The following is a 22293-nucleotide window of genomic DNA, read 5'->3' as shown; positions in this document are numbered from 1 at the left end:
TTCCCTCTCTCCCTCCCTCCTTCCCTCCCTCCCTTTATTTTTTGGCAGTGCTGCATTTAGTGGATGGTTCATCATTGGTGTGTGAGAACAGAGCTATTTGTAGCTATTTGTTAAATTATCTTCATGAGCTGGATATGACTATGGCCTGAAACTGTTTTATTAAATAATATTGTTATTGGCCAAGGTAATTAGGATTTCTGAGAACTTAAATCAATATTTAGTACCACTGCACTTAGCATTAAAAAATAGTTAATATGTTAATTACTTGGATCATTCATTCCCTTAAAAGAATGTTAGGTCATAAGAAAACTGCATCTCAACCAGTTTTTGGTTTTGGTACTTAAGCCATGCTGTCAGCAAATGTTCTCTGACACTTGACAGAAATTAAAAATAGCAAGTTAAGCCACAAGGAGCTCTTAAATGTGTCGTTTGGCAAGAAAGAAAGCTGTAGACAGGCTGATGGTGAATAGTGAGTGGGTCTATAAGAGTGAGCTCCACAGCCCAGCATAGGAGGCAGCTCCTGCAGTCCATCATGAACCTTGTCATGCCAACGTAGAGTGAGATAAGTCACCTGAGTGACATGAGTCTTTTGTGTCTCAGATACTGTATATAATCTGTCCTTCCTGTTTTAGGACCCCAGTGCCTGGAATGGAGAACCACATTCCTGTCATATTCCTTGACCTAAATGGTAAGTTAGAGGAGGCTTCTGGAGGCTTATCTTGATGTAGTGTGACAGAGTCACACTATAGATCTAGCATCAGTGCTCCTTGTTCCCTAATATGATGCTGGACAAAGACTGAGTTGTTGGAAGTCAATCTCAGTATCGCTTTTACTTTGGTGAACTGTCTTCCTCCCTCCCTCCCTCCCTCCCTCCCTCCCTCCCTCCCTCCCTCCCTCCCTCCCTCCCTCCCTCCCTCCCTCCCTCCCTCCCTCCCTCCCTCCCTCCCTCCCTCCCTCTCTTCTCATTTCTGTCCATGTCTTTCTCTCCACAGAGCTGGGGATTGAGTCTAGGGCCTCACACGTGCTAGACAAGTGTGCCACCACTGAGCTGCACCCCAGCATAGCAGTGATGACAGTGATGAGCACATCTCCATGTTGCAGCCTTGCTTCTGTGAGAGTGCTGTTTCCCCATCAGTTTAGGATGTTTTTCTATACTGAAAATATGTTCTGACTTCATTGCTCAGAAGAAAACTTCTATCTAGAAGGAACCAGCAACTTGGGATACTATGTTTTCTTAGCATTATTTAATGATTTTCTCAGCTTTTCTGTGAGTTCCTGTGAACTTAACCCTGCTTGCTTATTTTTCTTTTTACATAACTGTTCCCCCCCATCCCCCCATCTTACTGGTCTCTGTCTATAGGAAGGAAAATAGAAATGCAAAGGTAGGTTAGGGAGCTAAAAATAAGAAGTCAGCAGCTAAGCTCCATGAAACACCTGCACAAGTGTGCATTAACACGAACTTCCCTAAATAGAAAAAAGCCTGGGCGTCCTCAGTGGTCCCCTCACCACGTGGATGTGTTAGGTATGTTAGGATGTCTGAGGGACCAGCATTCTGTGCCTGAGCGCACACATGCACCGGTTAGAGAGACATGGGGCGTTCACAGCACCTGTCTGTCCGTCCTGTGGGGTGAGAGCTGTCATGGAGACTGTTTACCTTGAGCTCTTGAGCCTGGAGGAGGAGTGGGCTCTGGCCTGTTCTTGTGTTGGGCTTCGTAGGCAGCTGAAGAAGCTTTAAGAGATTGGGATGGATTGAGGTTTAGAAAGATTTCTTAGCTGTGTGTTTGTTTTCTTCTCCAGATAAAATTTTTTGTTAGCATATAAAATAATGAATTTTGTCATGACATTTTCATATGTACATACATTGTGCTTTGCTCATATGGACCTTCTCATGTTATTCTTTGTCCTTCCTATGCAGCTTTCACGGGCCCTTCATTCTGCCAAGTCATACTCCTGCTTTCATGGCATGTGGATAGGCAGGCAGACAGATGAGAGATGATGGGTGGATACATAGATAGATAGATCTAGATTTACAGATGAGAGAAAATGTATTTGTGTTTTTTCTCCCTTGTTATAGTCTCTTCCCACCCCCCCTTTCCTCCCTTTCGACAACTCTCTGCCCCCCTTGTAGTTTCCCTTTTATTTTATATTCTGTTTGGGAAAAATACTTGATGTATGATGTTTGGCTTCTTTCCCTTAACATGATGATCTCTGGTTCCACCCACTTTCTTGCAAATGCCATAATGTCATTCTTCTTTATGTCTGAGTAAAAGTCCATTGTGTAGCTACACCGCATTAGCCTGGGAGGCTGAAGAGACCGTCAGAACTTTGTTCAGGACTCTGCATTAGTGGTCCACACAAGAACACTTACATTTGCTGTGTAATTTACAGGCTTAAGGTGGATGGGGCACTGAGAAGCCAGGCTTGGGACCGAGTGACCACAGGGCTCTGTGCACTTGCCAGGTCCATTAGCCAGTGTGCATTTTTGTTAGCCTTACCTGTCAGGAACTGCTCTCGCTTTCTTCTTGTCTCTTAAATGCACTAATGGGCAAGGAAATCGGACTGTGATCCCATCATTACCATTTATGAACTGACCTCTAGAAACCTCTTGGGCAGCTTGGCTTCCTTTGCCTTCCGTGTAAAATATGACACACGGAGAACAGCTTGGGTAATTTTTTGAAGCACTTTCTGGCTCTTGGGTCTGTAAACTATTAAATGGTTATTACCAATGTTATTTGGGATTGCAGTGCAGAAAGCAAGTGAGATTTGAAGCAGAAGAATTTTAATAATAAGCACGTTGTTGAGCTAGGGGGCGAGAGGAGGGTGTCCTTGAAAACCATCTGATGTTGAGTGAAAGCCCTGCTTTCAGCGGATGATTTCAGCTCTCAGGATAATCTCGATGACCCAGAAGCCGGATGGGATGCTACCCTGACTGGGGAAGAGGAGGAGGAGTTCTTTGAGCTGCAGATTGTGAAGCAATACGATGGTGAGGTAAGTCAGCATACCTGGAGAAGCAGATATGGAGCTCTCAGTCCTGCAGGAGCCTTTTGATGTCAGCAAGATAGTGGCCTCCACAGTGTATGTAGAAACTCTCTTAGTACCTAGAGAAAGCCAAGCTTGACCCTCACACTGTACTCCATCTACCTTCTCCCTCCCTCCTGTCAGTGTGGACCACATCTACTGGCTGTGCCTGTGCTCTGTTCCACCCTGAGAAGGAGGGGGGAGGTTGTTGATTCCACTGAAGTACAGGGAGCTACAGACTGGAAGGACATGGCTTTGGTATCTGCTCTGCAGTTCTTTTGTAAGAACTTTCATTACTGGGCCTCACTATGTAGCACTGACTGGCCTGGAACTGGCTAGGTAGGACAGACTGGCTTCAAACTCAGAGACCTACTTCATCTGCCCCCCAAGTGCTGGGGTTAAAGATATGGAACATGCCTGTCCTAAGACTTCCTTAAAGAGGAGAAAAAGGAAGCCAAGCCTGGTTGTACATATCTGTAGTGCTGGCATTTGGGAGACTGAAACATGAGGAACCTGAGTTCAAAGTCATCGTGAGCTACTTAGTGAGGCCATGTCTCAGAATAAAAAGAGCAAAAGAATAAATAAAGGCAGTGAGGCGGATTCATTGTTGAATGTATCTCATGGTTGAGTCTATGTGATGGGCATAATCCTGGGGGTTGTTCCCTGATTTTGAATATGCTTGGCAAATGGTACCAGCAGTAGAGCATCTGAGGAACTCATATACCTGCTGTTGGACATTAGCCCTGTTCCCCTCGATCACACTACGTCCTTCCTTAGCCCTAAACCTGCTTGTGTCAGATGTGACATGACAGGCTTGGGAGCACCACATGGTAAAGTAGACTATGGGGCCTTGACAGTTACTGCAGTTTGTAATCTTGGACTGGGAATATGGGCAAATCAAATACGATAACATCCTGGTGATTTCCTGGGTGTGATACTTACCTGCAGTTTACTTGAAAGTTATTGGTTTGCGGACTAAATGGGCAGATGGTCTCAGTGAGTGAAGATCAAGTACACAAAGTCCATGGTACTAAAAAATTTCAATCTTTGTTGATGTTTAAACATTTAAAAAACAAATAATTTAGCAGCAAACAGTCTAATATTTTAGTTAATGTCCTGTTGCTGTGAAGAGACATCATGCTCAAGGCAGCTAATAAAAGAAAACACTTGAGGGTTTGTTTATAGTTTCAGAGGGTTATTCCCTGATCATCATGGTGGGGAGTATGGCAGTAGGCAGGCAGGCAGACAGACTTGGCACTGGAAGTGTAGCTAAGAGCTTACATCTTGATCCACGATGGGTGTTGAGGGGGGCGAGAGAAGAACCAATAGAGCAAAGACTGGGCCCAGTGTAGGTTTTGGAAACCTCAAGGCCCACCTCTAGTGACACCTCCAGCAAGACCATATCTCCTAATCCTTCCTAAGCAATCCACCAACTGGGAATCAGGCATTCAGATATATAAACCTGGGTACCTAGGTATCATGCCCAATACTTTTTTTGTTCTTGTTTTATTTTTTTGAGATAGGGTTTCTCTGTGTAGCTTTGGTGCCTGTCCTGGAACTAGCTCTTGTAGACCAGGTGGGCCTTAAACTCACAGCGATCCACCTGCCTCTGCCTCCTGAGTGCTGGGATTATAGGTGTGTGCTACCACTGCCCGGCCTCCATGCCCAGTACTGTGCAGCCTCCATGGCAGTAGCTGCTTGCTCACACCCTGACAACTCTTCAGGGCAGTTCTTGAAAGAGAACCATTACTCAAGCTACGTGGCATTTTCAAGAGGGTGTGTGGCCTTGGCCAGGCAAGTGAAGTCTGTCTCTGCTTCCTCTGCAGGCGAAGGCAGAGGCCTCCTGGGACTCTGCAGTGCACAGCTGTCCCCAGCTCAGTAAGGGTACTCCTGCTGATGAGCGAGTGTTCCTCATCCTGCGAGTGACAGTCCAGCTCAGCCATCCCGCCGACATGCAGCTGGTCCTACGCAAGAGGATTTGTGTCCATGTTCATGGGCGCCAGGTGAGGCACTAGCCGTAGTGGGTGAGATGAATGATCACAGGCTGACTGTGTCACTAACACTAGGAACTCTGTAGACATGGTGTGTGGAGCTCTGAGCCTGCCTTTTCCAGGTTCCTGTTGCCGTCATTCACCATCCAGTCAGTCTCTGAACAAACATGGCCTTCTCACAGGACTCAGGGTAGATTCATAAAGGAGCCCTGCCTTGGGGAAGTCTGGTGGCTCTATTGTTAAGGGTTCTTCAGGAACAAGCAGCTCGAGGAGGTTCCTTAGTGGATCCGTTGTGTGCTCATCTGGGAGTGCTGACTCCTTTCTTCCCAGAAGTCTTTGATTCCCAGTTTGGTTCTAAAACATTGAATAGGAAGCAGTCTGGGTCTTTTGTTTTTATTATTTTTAATCTGTTTTTGTTTTGTTTGCAAAGCAAGGGTTCTCTGTGTAGCCCTGGAACTCCCTTTGTAGACCAGGCAGACCTCAAACTCGGAGATCCTCCTGACTCTTCCTCCAGAGTGCCGGGATTACCACAGCCGCCACCACCACCTGGCTTAGTATAGGTCTTTAAATAGCCAAAGTCCATTTGCCTTCCAAAGTTCCTAAGTGGGGTGCTGTGGGGTGGAGTGGATGGCATCCTGCCCACAGAGTAATGGGGAGGGAGGCTTTGAGCTGGCACTGTAGAGAGTGCTGGGTAGGCAGGCATTCAGGTGGCTTTCCCTACAGAAGAGATAGAAAGGGAGGGAGGAACCCTGACATAGAGTTTTCTAGAAACACTCCAGGTAAGATTTAAACCCTGTGTTACTGGATTTGTAAATGTGAGGATTTGGAAGGTGGGTTCTGGGGCTCCTCATTCACTCTGTCACCTCCTTTTTGTGGGCTATTCTGAACCCACAGGCTCAGATGGAAATAAATCTTCTCATTTGAAAGAACACAGTCATGGTTGACAGACTCTGAGATATAATCTCCTCCCCTAAAAATTAATCTTTAGTTCTAAATGTCGCCCTGATATCAATCTCTGCAATGAAGACTGGCATAATGCTGTTAAAATCGCAGCTCCTTAGCGCTCCAGTCCAGCATCAATAAAGTCCAGTCAGGGGTTAGCTGTAGAGTATTTGCGTGTCTCCAGCTCACTCCTGTGTCTCTGGGAGTCTAAAGGGGTGGAGAGAGGCCTTCTGCTCAGGGAGCTTCTTGAAGAGTGGGTTTCCATTTCTCCTTCTGCTGTCCCGGTCACCTGACCTGCAGCATCCCCACAGAGAGGCACAGGGAATGACATGTATTGTGTGGCAGGAGAGACATGTTCATTTCTTCCCCACCAGAGTGATTTGGTGGAATATTTAACCAGTGCCACTTTCCCCGTCCTTTAGTTCCTTTCCACTGCTTCTTCAGTTAGAACAGTGACAAACGCTGGGCAGCATGGCATCATTGGTTCATGCAGATAGTAAGCATAGTCAGGTGACCCTACACTCTACCACCCCTGAGGAACCACAGTCGTGCCTGGACCACATGTCTGTCTGTCCGAGTGCTACAAGGCATTGTTGGGGTCTTAAAGTGACGAAGGAAGTGAATGACCTCTTCACTCTAAGAGGCTCTCAGAGGTCAACCTCAGGTGTTCTGAGAGGCTCTTTTATTTTTTATTTTTTTGCCTTTTTGAGATAGGTTTTGTCTGTGTAACATCCCTGAAACTCATTGTGTAGACCAGGCTGGGCTCATAAAGGTCCACCTGCTTCTGCCTCCTAAATGCTGGGATTAAAGGTGTGCACCACCACTGCCTGACTGAGAGGCTCCTTTAAAAATTAGTTAACCATCACCAAGTGGGAACTCAATCATTATTAGATAGGATTGTACAATTACAGGTTTTTAGCACCAATTGCTCTTCTTCTTTCCCTCGGGTTTCTGCATGTTCCTGCCTCACCTTTCGCCTCGTGCCTATTCACTATTCCCTCCCCTTATCTTTATTCAAGTGTATTCCGCCCTCATGGCTGCTCTCTTCAACCTCTGCAGAATGTTCAATCTTCGCAGCATCTCCAAATGAGTCATCTATGCATTAATTCAACAGTTCAATTCCTAACTGTGCAAAGAGCGCAGTCAGCATAAACAATGACCAGGCACTCTTAAATCATCCTTCATAACGATCCTGCTTTGGTCAAGAATTTAATGCCTGAACTTGTCAATATTCATGGTATGAGACGTCTATCGTGCTGGAGGAGGAAAGTGTAAGCGTCACCAGTCCTTGCTTCCATCTTACTTAGAAGGTCATTTTGTTGTAGCTCATGTCTTCTGAGTTTATCCAGATGCATGTGGCAGCTTCCAGGCCCCAGGTCTGACTTCTCCCTTGTTGGGTGCAGGACCGACGCACACTACAGGTGCCAGTCCACTGATTCTGTGCTTAAGTGAGGACTCTCATGCTCCATGTTAGAAGCCTGCTCTACTACTGGCTCTTTGTTACAGTAAACAGAGCTAGCTAGCGGGGGAGGAGTAATGGTCTCTATTTTATTTTTCCTCTAGGGCTTTGCTCAAAGTCTCCTCAAAAAGATGTCTCATCGGAGCTCTATTCCTGGCTGTGGAGTGACCTTTGAGATTGTCTCCAATATTCCAGAGGTAAAGGATTCTCTGAAGTTGGAACTGAAAATAAAAATAAACACTTAAAGAACTAGCTCCTTGAAAAGCCACCCTCCCAAGAACTACTACAGCCAGTGATACAGGCTGGCGAGATGTCTCAGCCAGTAAAGGCTCTTGCTGCCAAGCTTGCTGACCTGAGTTTATTCCATCCCAGGAAGCCACTTGGTTGAAGGAAAGAAGCAGCTCTGCAGGTTGTCCTCTGACCTTCACACAAGTGTAAATGCACCCCTCCCTACCACAAACAACAAATAAATGTAAAACAATGAACCATCTATTTAGGGAAATGCTATAGATTTTTTGATGAGTCTTCTACCTCAAACTTTTAGTATAATGTGTTTGTGACCTTAAAAGTTGAGATTTTAGCATTTTGTATAATTTTTTTTTTAACTGAGTAAATGTGTAAGAGACAGCGCGAGAGAGAGTCGAGGAGAGGGAGATGTGCCATGGGCGTGTCACAAAGGACAACCTTTGGGACTTGTTCTCTTCCTCTACCTTGTTTGGAGGTGGGCTCTTCCTCCATCATTAGCCATTGAGCTTCCAGCCAGGTCTCCTGTGTCTGCCTCCCATCTCCTATCATAGGAGGCCTTGCCTCACAGATGCAGCCTACTTCTAGCTTTCTGCTGGGGTCAGGGTCAGGTAACCAGACTTGCACTGCAGGCGCGGCTACCCGCTCAGCCATCTCTCTAGTCAAGAACTCCATTTTGAAAACTTCTTATTTTAAAACACAGTAGACAGTAGTAATATGTTAATCACAGGGGTGGAAACTGCCCAGTGTAGAGACTTGTATCTGATGTGCAGCCTGAAGAAGGCCAGCAGAGTGAGCTTGCTTGCTTTACTCTGAATCGGAGAGTGACATCTTCAGAGCAGAGGGGGACACAGGTACCGGAGTCCTGGGGCCTCCCCACGCACTGTCAGCACTGCCTCCTGATCTTCACTAGGCCTTAGAGTTTGCGGATTGATTCTGCTGTTCGAATAGTAGGTGATCAACACATGCTTTATAGGCAAACAGCTGCCGGCACCTGGACTTTTAGAATTCTTAAGGCTATAGGAAGCCCACCAGAGGTGACCATTCAGACACAGTGTATAGCCAACTTCAAGTCTTTATTCCAGCTGGGTAGGACCACATCCAGGTACTTGGCGACCTAGGTGTGACCCTGAGTGTTGAGAGCACAGGGTTTTTTTTTTTTTTTTTGGTTTTTCGAGACAGGGTTTCTCTGTGGTTTTGGAGCCTGTCCTGGAACTAGCTCTTGTAGACCAGGCTGGTCTCGAACTCACAGAGATCCGCCTGCCTCTGCCTCCCGAGTGCTGGGATTAAAGGCGTGCGCCACCACCGCCCGGCCGGCCGAGAGCACAGGGTTTTTGAAAGCAAAAAATCACACCATGATCTCTCCACAGCTATGGGGGGAGGGGCTTCACAGAAGCAAGCAGTTTAATAGAGACTAAGATAGTTAGCTGTAGGGGTTCTACACACACAGGCTCAGTTACCTATCCTGACCTTGGGTCCCTAGGATAGAGTTGGGTAATTTTTCATGAGATTCTCCATCAAGAAGACCAAATTCTAGTTAAATCTGAAATGATCTCAGCAAGAATATAAGATGGAGGAGCCTCTGTACTGTCTTGCCCTATGACAGTAATGTTGTAAAACTTCTTGTCCCTTAAAGCATCCAATAGTAATTGTTTCTTGAGTTTTCAAAGTTAGCCTTACATATTAAACATGAACTATTTAAGTATTTAACTCGGAGTGAAGCATCTTTGACATATGAAAACTAGACTGTTGCCAGGTGTGTACATGTCTATAATCCTAGAACTTGGGAAGCTGAGGTAGGAGGGTCATGAATGTGAAGCTAGTCTAGGCTACTTAGTGAGACCCTATTGTAAACAAGAACCCCCCAACAGCCAAGGACTAAGGTGTAACTGTGATAATGCCCTTGTGCAGCCTGTGGGGGGGGGCTGGGGGGGCTACATTCATTCCCCAGCAGTCATCAGCCAGTCAATCAGCAAGGAAGCCTTTTGCAGCAGTAGAATGATTATAAATCTTGGCCCTAGCAAAGATTACTCTACACTTCATTCATTGTTCTTTCTGGGAATTAAAAGGAAAGGGTTGTAGGGGAATCAGCTTAAACTAAGCCCCCTTGTGTGATTGAATGGTTGGTAATTGGCTAAGCTTCCAGAGGCAGCCAGCATTGTTTCCTCATCCTCTCCTGACCCACAAATTTCCCATTTATGAGCATGGGCAGCTCAGTCAGTAGAATAGTGTGGGATTTCACATCTGTTCTCCAGAGCCTTTGGCCACTGCTGCTCCCAAGGGAGGCCTGAGGCAGCGTTAGAAGCTCAGCAACCTGAGTGTCTGTATCAGGCTGCTTCGCAGCAATGAGGGCCCTACCCTGCCCTCCTCCACTCCCTTCTCTACACTGCATCAGCACCCCACTTGGGTACCAGGGTTATTAGGTCTCCATTTTGTCTAGTGGGCTGACCCAGCTCCCATGAATCTCAGGGATGCTACCTTCCTGCAGAACTGTTGTTGTCTTGGTGATTGTATTTCCAATAACCTGCAGAATCCTTTCCAGTAGGTAACTGGTAGTGAATGTTGTTTGGGAAGTGGGAACAACTGTGTTTGGAATGCTTGTGAGAGCTACTATTTAACCAGCCTTCCTGGTTAGCCCGGTACTTGGTGATGGTTCATGATTTCTGGGGGGAAAGTACATTTTGAGTTCTAAAAGCAGATGTTGAAATGGGACTTTGGATTCCATGAATTTTTTCAGTTTGGAGTTCTATGAATATATACATGTATATGTGTGACTGCATGTATCTGTGTGTGGAAGCATGTACATGTGTAGCATGTGTATGTGAAGCATCTATAATGATGTCTTCATTTAGTTTTAACATGCCTCTTTCTGTTCTTCTGGATGACAGAGAGAGAAAGGAGAGAGAGAGAGAGAGAGAGAGAGAGAGAGAGAGAGAGAGAGAGAGAGAGCGAGCGCGCGAGCGTGTGTGTGCGGAATATCTGTAGTACTTCCCTTTTCCGCCCATTTTCATCATGCATCGTTGTGTTCTTCAGGATGCCCAGGGAGTAGAGGAGCGAGAGGCACTGGCAAGGATGGCAGCTAATGTGGAAAACCCAGCTTCTGCCGACTCCGAGGCCTATATTGAGAAGTACTTAAGGAGTGTGCTGGCTGTGGAAAACCTCCTGACTTTAGATCGCCTTCGTCAGGTTAGTGATGGACAGCGGTGCTATGGTGGAGTACTGTCTGGCTTATATACTTCACCCTCTGGAGTATGGGGTTGTTGCACCTGAAGTTTGAAGAGTTTACTCACCCATAATCCAGTGATTGCAGTGGGGTCGTTCTGTCTCGTCAAGTCATGGCTGGTATTTAAGGAATGTGGGGAAAATCTTGAGCATGTGTGTTGGCATGCATCTTTCACATGTACCTCTTCTTGGTGTGTTCTCCATTCCCCAGGAAGTGGCCGTGAAGGAGCAGCTGACAGGGAAAGGGAAGCTGAACCGGAGAAGTATTAGTTCACCCAGCATGAACAGGGTGAGTCCCTTCTGCTGCCCTTGGGGAGCTGCTGCCTTTCTGGCCTCTTGTTTGGATGCCTGTCTGCCTCCTTGCAAGGGATCTCAGCTGCCTCTAACTTCCTTGTGCTGGTTTTAAGTGCCTTGTCCCTTCCCTTGTCACATCTGTGCCCCCTCTGCCACTGTGCCTGCTGCTGGAGCCAGGATGCTTGCTTGAGTGTCATTGGCACACATTGCTCATTTGTCCTCCGCCACCTGTCCAGCACACGTTGGGAGGCCACAAATGTGTGTGAAGCTAAATATAAGCTAGCTGCCTGTCCAGGGCCTGGAAGTCATTTTCTGTGCTTTAATTCATTATTTTTAAATTAGAATGCTTGCAATATGTTAGTAGACCAATTGCTTGAAGGCCATGTAGGGGAGTGTTGAAATAGGAGCGGCTGGGCTGCGTCCCCAGCACCCTGGCCGCCTGGCTAGCTTATGCCCCGAAATAACAACACACAAACTGTATTCATTTAAACACTGCTTGGCCTATTTCTATCTAGCCTCTTCTAGGCTAATTCTCACATATTAATTTAGCCCATTTCTAATCATCTGTGTATCACCGCTAGGTGCGCTTACTGGGAAGATTCTAGCCTACGTCCATCCTAGGTCGGAGCTGCCTGGGAGAGAGGAGCCTGGTGTCTCTGAGCTCACTTCCTCTTCCTCCCAGCATTCTGTTCTGTTTACTCCTCCCACCTATGTTTTAACCTATCAGGGCCAAGCAGTTTCTTTATTGCTTAACCAATGAAATCAACAGATTGATATATGACACTCCCACATCAGGGGAGTATGAATGCATAAAATGGGTTATATGAGTTTCATAACTATGGCTGAGATTTGTTGATTTTAAAAAAAGGGTAAGGGACTGGAGAGATGTCTCAGAGCTTAAGACCATTGGCTATTCTTCCAAAGGTCCTGAGTTCAATTCCCAGCATCCACATGTGGCTCACAACCATCTGTAGTGCTGATGTCCTCTTCTGGTCTGCAGGCAGACATGCAGATAGATCACTTGTATATATACAATAATAAATAAATCTTAAAAAGTGTTTAATTTATATGTATATTGAATATGGAGATAATTGTTGACAAATAAATATGCTCTTTATCTGTTCCTCATTTCCATGAAGAGTAGGCCATTTTTGTCCTCGGCTGTGTTTGTGAGTGACAGGAAGGACAAGTTTTCCGCTGGAGAGCCTGCAGGTGTAGAGGTGCAGGAGACATGTCTGACCACTGTAGGCCCACTTTCAGGCATGTAGTAATGCCACTGTAGTTCCAAGTCACTGCAGTAAGTTACTGACACATACTGGCATCTGCAGAGATGTTGTATTTGGGATACTATACTCTGAATAGTTTATTTCTCAGATAAAGAAATAAACTGTCCATGGTAGGATCCAGTGGCATTAAACGGAAGATGTGAAATGTCTTCTCTTCAGGCCCAGGGAAGTGTCACCTCAGTGGTGTGTAGCAGATACTAGAGCCTAGGTAAACCACCATGGGAAGGTACTGGTAACCACTCAGTGGTTTTCACCATCTTGCTTTGGTTGGTTGGTAGGTTGATTGGTTGGTTGAAATTATGTCTTACTATGTCTCTCTGACTGAGTTGGAACCAAGCTGACCTCCGACTCACTGTAATCTTCCTGCCTCTGCCTTCCAAACACTTGGATTATAGGCAGAGGTTTGTGAGCTCAGGCCCTGCTTGATTTGGTTTTCAAAGAGGACTTTCCAGAAATTCTCTGATTTTACACTAATCCTCTTTATCTCTCCCCAGTTGTCTGGAAGCCGGCAGGAGCTTAGCCCCTCCCACAGTCTGGGCAGCAACAAGGTGAGGTACACTTAGCTCCTTGCCTCTTTCATCTTCTCAAACCTCTGTATTTGCATATGTCCCAACTCTTACTTCACATCTGAGCTACGCTATATGTATTGGGAATAGTTCCACATTTGTTTCTCTGATCCTGCCATTGAGATCCACTAACACCCTCTTATTATGAGAATTAAAAAGCTTATTTTGCTAATTTTTTTCTTTCTACTTGTAATAGTCATTTTATTTCTGAAGACAAAACTTCAGATTGGATTTATGATAGTGAAACTATGATATAATGATCTTACAAAGAATAAGAAACATATATTTATAATTATTGTTGTTTGTTAGAAGAAAGGAAAATGTGCAAACCCCAGGAACAGAGTTTTACGCAGACAGAAATTCCCTATAGTTTGCCTAAAAATGTCAGTGCCCCTTGCAGCTGCCTGATCTGGGGGATCCCCCACAGTTTGTTCTTGTCACTCTGAGGTGCCTGGCTGAGTGTTGGTGCTGTGTTGACGGGATGACCCTAGAGTAGGTCTGGAGCTTGCATTGTCATGGCGGTGGTGTGAGGTGAAGGAGTTACTTCAGATGGCTGGGGTGGGGGAGGGGTGTGGGCACATAAAGACTGGCTGATTGACAGTAGTCCTTGAGGCCAAATGGTGTCCACGAGACTGTTTCTGTTCTTGTTATTCTGTACTCGTCTCGTATTAGACATTTTCTTTATGAAAGTATAAAAACAATGAAGATGAAGTTAATGACTAAGGTTCGTTGTAAAGATCCAGATGCTGTTACCATGCCTGAAACCATAACCACGCTCACACTTGAACTCACACAGACACTGGAGGAGCTGCTCAGCTGGTGCATGGTTTTCATGGCTTGGGCCGAACTGTGATTTAGTTCCTGCATCAGTGGAAGGAAGCAGAGCTTTTGGGGACTTGATTGTGTGAGGATTTTTAAGTGTAAATATAGGAAGTATTAAGGGAAATATATATAGTAGGGGAAAAAAAGTGACTTTGTGTGTTTTGGGGGAGGTGCATCTAACCCAAAGCCCCAGTTACAAGTTCTTTGTAAGGGCTGGAGAGATGGCTCAGTGGTTAAGAACATTGACTGCCCTTCAAGAGGACCTGGGCTCAAGTCCCAACACCCACATGGCAGCTCACAACTGTCTGTAACTCCAGTTCCAGGAGACCTGAACATCATGGCAAAACACTAATGCAAATACAATTAAAATAAAAAAAGACAAAATCAGCAACAACAAAACCCAAGTTCCTCATAAGAAGTGGATGAGATTTCTGCTTTTCTATGTCCTCATGCTTTCCTTAACTTAAAATGGAGACAGTGACAGGCAGCAGCAGCATCTGCATCAGAGAGCAGGGCCATGCTTTGTCTACCAGGAGAGAGGGTGAAGGGACTTATCAGGCGGAGGAGATGAAGCACTACACAGAAGGGACACCTGCTTTCCAGACATCCTGCAAGGGTTGCAGAGAGGTGGTGACCATGTGTGGAGCCCCAAGGGTGACCCAAGGATGACCCTGCGGTATACACAGGCAGGTGCAGAGCCAGAGTCCGCATTTTGGGCAGAAGTTGCTGCATGACCACAGAGGAGTGGAGGGAAGCCAGGGAGGAGGGGCCTTGTTTGGAAATCGCAAGTGACCATATGCTGAGGAGCAGTGGTGGTGGGGGGGCACTGTCAGACTTGGACTGGATAGTCTGAGGGGTCTGTCTGAGCCCAGCCATCCTATTGTTGACAGGTGTGTAGAGCACTGCATGCAGTTGATGCAGTTGTCAGTGCAAAAGCCGCAAGCTTATCTGGATTGGAAAGACTGGAGGGGGACAGAGCTGCCCATGGGGAAGAATAGGAGGAGATACTGATACCAAGGAGATGGATTTTAGGACCCTGCGGGTAGGAAGAAATGGCTGGGGAAGGAGAGGACTAGGTGCCATTCAGAGTAGATTACTGAGAAGCAGGCTGTGGGAGGAGCAGGTGAAGTTGTGTGTGTGTGTGTGTGTGTGTGTGTGTGCGCGCACGCGCGCGCGTGTGCACACAGAGAGGGAGATAGGCAGGCAGACAGACAGGCAGATCTATTGATCATGTCGGACCCTTCCAGACTTTGAGACAGCATTTAGGATTGCTTGGGACGATCCTGGATGACCACATGCACCTTCCCAGGCTGTTTCTGCTGAGCCTCTGGCAGTCTACCTGTGTTGTATTGCTCTATTTAAGGGCACAGTGCTTCTTGTTGCTGTCCTAGGAGCTGCCCTTTTGTGTTCTGGATTTCTTGGGGTTCCTGAATAACTTGGAGAAAATGGCAGTCTTGTTTTCATCTACTCAGATTTGGCTCATGTGATGGTTCTGTCCTCTTGATTTGGTCTCCCCAGTCTTTCCTATAAACCCCCAAGAGGTGTGGCCTCTGCCTGGGGCTTGGAACAGTTTACAGTCCTCAGATCTTGACCTTTATCTTTGTGCTGGTCATCAGGAAACCTGGTTTCCATGGCTGTCAGTTCCATGGTGGAGATACCTTTGCATGCTCCTGTGAGCCTAGCTGTGATCACCCTTGAGTACCACCTTAGGCTTTGCTTTTGCCCCTGGGTCAGGAGGAGAACTGCTCTGTCACAGATGCCTGTAGATAGGACAGGCAGATGGCAGCAGACAAGAAAATTCCAGCCAACATCACTTGCGGGTCACAGGATAGCTCCCCATTTTCCTATGACGGGCCCCACAGTATTATGTAAAGATCATTAGCTCCCAAATATGTTTTAAGTCATGTCTTTTCACTAATGAGAAGGAAGGGACAAGGTTCACCCTTTGGCCCATTAAGGACATCATTACATGTGTCATTACGTCTATAGAAAATGGGTTATGAACATTTGTAGGAGCATTCCTTGAGCTGGACAGTGTTCAAACTGGTAGACAGAAGGTCAAAGGGCCTGTCAAACCCTTACCAACAGCAGTGCTTACCCACGGTGACTTGGCATGAGTACTAGGGCGAGCACTGCGACATCCTTCCAGGGGCAGAGGAAACAAACACATACACAGGCACATGTACACACACAGACACACGGGCAGAAATAATCCAGGCATTCTTTTGGCCCTATAACTTTACAGAAGCAGACCATCTTGATTTCTCCTCAAGGAAGTATTTAATGTCCAGGGAGTTGAGGAGTTGAGTCCTACAGATTTCAACCCAGACTCGGTGATGCTAAAAATGCTAGAAAAATGCATTTTGAAATCATCAAATACTATACTCGTGTTAGTTATGTCTATCTTGCAGGCTTGCATGAGGTCAGCTCTGGTTTTCTCTTAATCTGTTCACTGCTCTCAGCTCCACGCTACAGATCAGCACCATAAGTTAGAATGTGAGGTGTGGAATCCCAGACATCACAGGCCTGTCAGAGAGCATCCACTAGCCAGCTCCAGTCTCTTCCCGTGCTTGTGGCTTCTTATGTCAGAGTAGAGAAGCATCCTTGGGAGCAGGAGTAGCATTAAGAGGTGTCAAGATGACCCTAAAGGATTCAGTTAATGGAGTAGTGCACATGTGTGTGTACATGTGGGTGTGCATGTGTGCAAGTGTGTGTGTATCCACCTTTACCTTTATTAGTTATTTACTGAAGCTCAGAATTGCTTCATCAAAACTGAATTGATAAAGTAATTAATTAAAGAGCTTGGTTTTCGCTTTAGAACCTAAAGCAAATCGTTCTTGGGATGTTTTCCAATTAAAAATATGAAATATGACCAAACCGAAGTGGTGTTTCTGCTTACAGTTATTGGATGCATTGCCTCTGTTCTAAAAGAGATTTTTAATAGACGTATTGAAATGGATTCTTTATGATCATCTACCACTGGGTATCTCGATGCAGAATTAATTTCAGCTCTTGCTGGCCCTTGCACTGAGACCTTCTGTGGTGCAAGGACAGCTGTCAACAAATCTGTTGTCATCCTAAAGCCATTGTAGAGGAGGTCCTTTCTACTAAAGTAGTAGGGCAGGGTGTTGTCCTCTGAGGTGGGTTTGGTTTTGTGGTGCTTTGTGAGGTCCGAGATGGAATGTGGGACCTGATGTATGCCAGGGAATTGCCCTGCACTGAGCTGTATTCCCAGCCCTCGGGAGTTCTGATGAAGTTTGAGTCAGCTGGTACCTTGAGCATGTGCAGTTAACAAAGCTTCCTGGAACTGCCATCAGCTCAGCTGTGGCTCTAGAGATGCAAGCATGAGTCACCACCCTCAGCCACTTAGCCTGGGGACCGGAAATGACATGGCATCTCTTTATGTACTCTTTGTCGCTTTCCTCATTGAAGTCAAAGTCTTTTACAGAAAAGCAAAGACTTATACTTGGTGGAGGAGCAATGGCATGCTGGAAGACCACAGGTGGAGACTCTGTTGGCTTGGTTGTGCTTCCGAGCCTCGGACCCATCTCAAAGAGTCTCTGTGTGGTCTGGGTGGGGATCCAAAGAATCCAGGGTTATTTTTCTAGTATCTCCATAGCTGATTCTGAAGCTCAGCAAGGGAGTAGATGTGTAGGAGTGGAGGAGCCAGTCTGGGGAGGTTCCACGTGGTGCCAGGTGTGCATGACCATGGCAGAAGTAAGGCGGTGCCAGTGCCTTTTCACCTTTAGGTCTGAGCTGTTTGAGAGAGCCCAGAAAATTCTAGAGCAAAATTTTCAAAGCCCTTTCTCCTCATAGTCCCAAGTTCATTCCCTCTGAAGTACATTTGAGTGGTGACTGATTTTGTTTGGTTTATTTTTGTTCTCTCCCCCGACATTTCAGCACAGAGAAACTAGCAGAGCCAGGCAGGTGGAGTTTACCGCAAAGTCAGGACTTGCCCTGGCCCTGGGGGTAGAGGACCCATGGCCCTGGGCGGGCAGCCCTGCTCTGAGCATTCCGTTCATCTCTGAGCTGTGCAGGGGGGAGAGGACCACTTAGTCGGGGATGTCTAAGGAGTTCTGAGTGTTGGCAGAGAAGTGGGGACCCAGCCTCCTCTTTTCTGTCCCTAGGAAGTAGAGCCCAATCTGCCAGGGCGCTGGGATCCTGACTCTGGGCAGTAATGCTGGCAATGGGTGACTGTGAGGTTCCTTGTCTGTCCTGACTACGGGGACCTGTGTTGGGGTCCATGGTCTCTGTCTGCCGTTATCACAGGCCTGCTATGCTTACACTGCGTGTTGTCTGAGCCTGTCATTTATTTACACTCGGAGTATAGGGTGTGAAGCAGGACAGACCACTGCTGCTGCTCGTCCTCAATGGGAGCCCTGAAAGTGCCTCGGAGAAGTGACACCTCCTCCAGTTGTTACTGGTCAACTCTGTGTCACATAGCCTGGATGCTGACTGCAGATCAGCTGCTCAGTTTCCTAAGGGACACAGTGTGGCTGTGGCTGCTGCCAGACGAGAGAGCTAAGATATTAGAATAAATTTCCTCTGAAATGAAGTAAGTTGTCTTCCGAACAACCTTGTGTGAACTTGACACCATGAACAGAGCTCAGTGTCTCTTCTGCTGAGATCTTCTGAAGCTACTGACCTTAGTGTTCAGACATCTGACCATGACACCCCAGAGCACCTAAAATGGGCAACCTCCCAAGAAGGTAATTAAGTTAGAATGCAAAAAAAAAAAAAAAAGCCACAGATTAAGATCTGTAAGTAAGCTTGTGATCTGTAGGTGTGCAGATGCCCAGCTGGGGATGTATTTCTTACTGCCCTGATCATGTGCTCGAAGTCTGTTTTGTTTTCTGTTTCCTAATGAGTGCCCAGAGAGAGAACATCTCTCTCCCCCCCCCCTTTTTTTTAATGCCATCAAGTGCTGAGCAAGTTCTCAGCGGTGAACATGATCCAGATCACTTAGGGCTTATTGATTTTATGATCAGTCCTTTGGTTGCTGCTAAAAGCAGATAGATTCCTAATCCATGTAGGAACCTGTGGGGCTGCCCCCTTCAGTCCCTCTTGAGCCTCTGAGGACTCGCCGTCTCTGCTCTGTTTCTTAGCATTCTCAGGGTATCCTAGTTAACCTGGGCCATCTGTCGGCAGAACACTCAGTTACAATAATATTAAAACTGTTACTTGACCTCAGTGAGAAAGACAGGAGTTGTTACCACAGGACCAAAGGGAACTTAAGATCTGCTCACACTTTGGGGCTCAGCACCATGCTGCCCAGAGGCAACTTCCTAGAACCCTGGGAAAAGGAGGCCCCCACCCATTCCTGAACTCCAGTAGAGACATCGGAGTGAGGACGTCAGCTCCCAGCCTCAGGAGCTGAGGCAGAATTAAGGGGCATTTATTTCTAAAGGAGCAGTTACAGCCCACCCACGTGGCTGTGTTGAGGTGGCAGGACACAGTGAATGTTGGGATGGGCTTGTTGGAAGCCACAGGTTGTAACGTGAAGAGAAGGTCTGCGGTGAAGACTCACCACGAGGGGAATCAGCCCCAGTCCACAGTGAAGACTCACCACGAGGGGAATCAGCCCCAGTCCACAGTGAAGACTCACCACGAGGGGAATCAGCCCATAAGCATGAAGAAGGCCGACAACCAGCTTTCTATCCAAGACAGAATAAAGCTTTAGTAATGCTAATTGGTTTATCCTGGGATATTATATAATTTTTTCATAAACTTATTAATTTGAAACAAATTGACTTATCTTTGTCCTTGTGTGTAACAGGGCCGGTGGGAAAGTCAACAGGATGTATCCCAAATACTAGTTTCCAGCAGAATAACTTCAAGTCCTCCAGCTCACCCTGTTTCTCCCCAGAATAACCAGTCTCCTGATCCTGGTGAGTTGTCTTCATCTGCTAATCACTGCCATGAAATGTGAGCATCTTTCAGAAAAAGATTCTGTCAGGATGTCCTGGTGGTTGGAGTGTTACCTTGGTTTTGAAGGGTGACTTTATCCTGCATTCCTCTTGATAAGTCACCTTGTGCCCATGTTGGTTTGTTTGCTAACACTTGTGGGTTTTTACCTACGTGTTCCGTGATGACTCAGATGGGTTAGGTTTGGTGTCATGCTTCTGTTAACCTCACACAATGACTTGGGAAGCCATTCTCCTCATCTCCTCTGCATGGGTTTCTGTGGGATTGGCAATACTTACTCCTGAGATACTTGACAGCCTTGCCCAGTGACATTGTCTGATTGTATTGATTATTGTTTATTTTCATAAATATCACAGTATTATTCTGGTTTTTTTTTTAAAAGATTTACAGCCGGGTGTGGGGCGCACACTTTAATCCCAGCACTAAAAGATGCCTTTAGTAGTTCATACTGCTAGATTTACTTACAAATGACACTTGGAAAATACATAGAGCAAAAGTTATGTGTCATTGTTTTTATTTTGTCCTGTCTCTTTCTGTTTATTTGACAGGACTGGGTGGCATAGCAGCCTCTTATTTGAACCCAGTAAAGTCCCTGGTCCCACAGATGCCAAAGCTGCTGAAGTCACTCTTCCCTGTCCGTGACGACCGAAGAGCCAGACAGTCATCTCCCCTTGCACACCAGGTGAGGAAGCCATAGTGAATGTTTCTCTGATGTGTGCTGGCATTGTTGTGTTGCTGTTCCAAAGCCGGAGGTAGAAGAACAGCCCTGTGGGTATTAGAGCCGGCTCTAGCCCTGGAAAGCCTGCGATAATGTCCCCTGCCCTCCCCTCCCTTCTGATAGCAGAGCTGTTTGAATGTATTGACACTCTATCCTTTCTGCTCCAAAACAGAACGCCAAGTCTGCTACTAATGTGATTTATGGTGATACCGCTTAGTGCAACAACAGTCAGATGTATAGAGGTGCACTTAGTGTTGTTTGTGTTGCCAAGTAGAAAATGTAATTCTATTTTTAATCTTGATTTCATTTTTCTTTTCAAACTTTTTTGAATCATGACTCTCCCCCCCAACTCCCTCCTCCTCAGTAGACAATCAGTTCTTTGACTCAAAGTGGTCCTTTGTCTCCCTTCCTTTTAAAAAAAAAACTTTGCCTAGCAATGGAGTAATTATCAGAGAAAATGTTCTAGGAAGCTGCTTCTATGCAGCGGTGAAAGGAATCCACTTGGAGATGCAGCCTGCAGTCATGTGGGCGTTAACTCGGAAAAGGATGACTGAGGAAACACAAACCGTGCAGGTGCGTTGTTGAGATGGGTCTTTTGACATCAGCTCCCCCATATTTCGCATGTCCGAGTGGCGGGAATGTAGGTCAGGAGCTGTCGGAGGCGGAGCGGCTCCTGAGGACTGTGTGGAGGCATCTTCAGGAGGGGTGCTGCTGGTGTCAGTTAGGCATGCGGAGAGAGCTCCTGCCCTGTGTGACACAAGCGTGCACATCAGCACATGGAGCAGATGGCAAAATGAAACACAACAATTTTGAAAATGTTGAAACTGAACTTAGCTAAGCAGGTCCAGGGTCACATGACAGTTATAGAGACACATGAGTGAATGGAGGCTCAGCAGGCAAAGCCGACTTCCGCAGTGGTTTGTCATTATGCACACCGTGCTGTTTTAAACTTGTCATCATTGATTTGAGGGTCTATCCGATTCCTAAAGTAACTTCAAAAAGAACTGCACTTCCCCAGTCTATCCTGGTGACCCGCATTCGTGTGCACCGTGGTGACTTCACATCAGCTTCAATGGCCACGGTTTCTCAGCTGTTGTTCAGATGGAAGGAAATGGGAGTCCTATTGAAGACGAGGGGCTTTTGTTAAGCTATGTTCAGCTCTTACCAGAGTAAGTCAAAGCCCTGGTTGCACGTGAGAGCTCACTTCTGCTCACAGTGTTCCTGCACTAAAGCCATGAGCTCTGGCTAGGATGGAAATGGCAGCTGTTAGAGACAAAGCCCCTAACGGGAGCAGAAAGGCCGTCTGTCATATCCAGGTGACAAGATGTCCTAGAGATTTGGAAGGTTTTCTGAGCAGTTTCTGTGCACTTAAGTGTACTTAGGTTTTGAGCACACATGAGCAAGGTTGAGGCTGACCTTGTACAAATACTTTGTGAATGTATGAAAATATAAATTAACATTGGACTTAGTGACAATGCCTGGTGGTGCAGCTAAAGCATTAGCTGTGATTTGTGAAGCCACCTCTCTGGGGAAGGTGTCTCCTTATCCTCAAGGTTGCACACAGTCTCTGTCCTCATCTGCATAGAGCTGTCAGCCTTGCTGTCACTAACAGCATGTCCTCCTTGGTGGCCTCTCCTAGGCTACGTGTCTGGGTATCTCCTTGACCCTCTGTATTTATTCCCCTGTAAGCAGTTCTCTTCCTCTGGGTAGCCCACTTCATTCCATGCTTTAACTATTCATATGAAGCATAAGGCTGTGGTTTTGAAACCTTCTGAAAATAAAGCAAAATCTGCATTCTTACTGTGGC

General features: G+C 46.4%; 1 protein-coding gene across 3 annotated transcripts in view; it reads left to right on the top strand.

The window, feature by feature from the left end:
- Positions 1-22293, top strand: part of Kif13b (kinesin family member 13B) — a 147007-nt gene that overhangs the window by 108801 nt on the left and 15913 nt on the right. For all 3 annotated transcript variants that reach the window (XM_050152296.1, XM_050152295.1, XM_050152297.1), the window contains 9 exons: positions 633-688; positions 2867-2988; positions 4845-5021; positions 7515-7607; positions 10687-10839; positions 11087-11164; positions 12950-13003; positions 19620-19731; positions 20317-20450. In XM_050152296.1, the coding sequence (XP_050008253.1) occupies positions 633-688; positions 2867-2988; positions 4845-5021; positions 7515-7607; positions 10687-10839; positions 11087-11164; positions 12950-13003; positions 19620-19731; positions 20317-20450 (979 nt within the window). The remainder of the gene's footprint in view (positions 1-632; positions 689-2866; positions 2989-4844; positions 5022-7514; positions 7608-10686; positions 10840-11086; positions 11165-12949; positions 13004-19619; positions 19732-20316; positions 20451-22293) is intronic.

The sequence above is a fragment of the Alexandromys fortis genome, unplaced genomic scaffold (assembly GCF_014885135.2).
Source record: "Alexandromys fortis isolate MF-2015 unplaced genomic scaffold, M_Fortis_MF-2015_v1.1 scaffold_75, whole genome shotgun sequence".
NCBI classification, from domain to species: Eukaryota; Metazoa; Chordata; class Mammalia; order Rodentia; family Cricetidae; genus Alexandromys; species Alexandromys fortis.
Note: the sequence above shows the minus strand (reverse complement) of the source record. Positions and strands in the feature narration are given on the sequence as shown.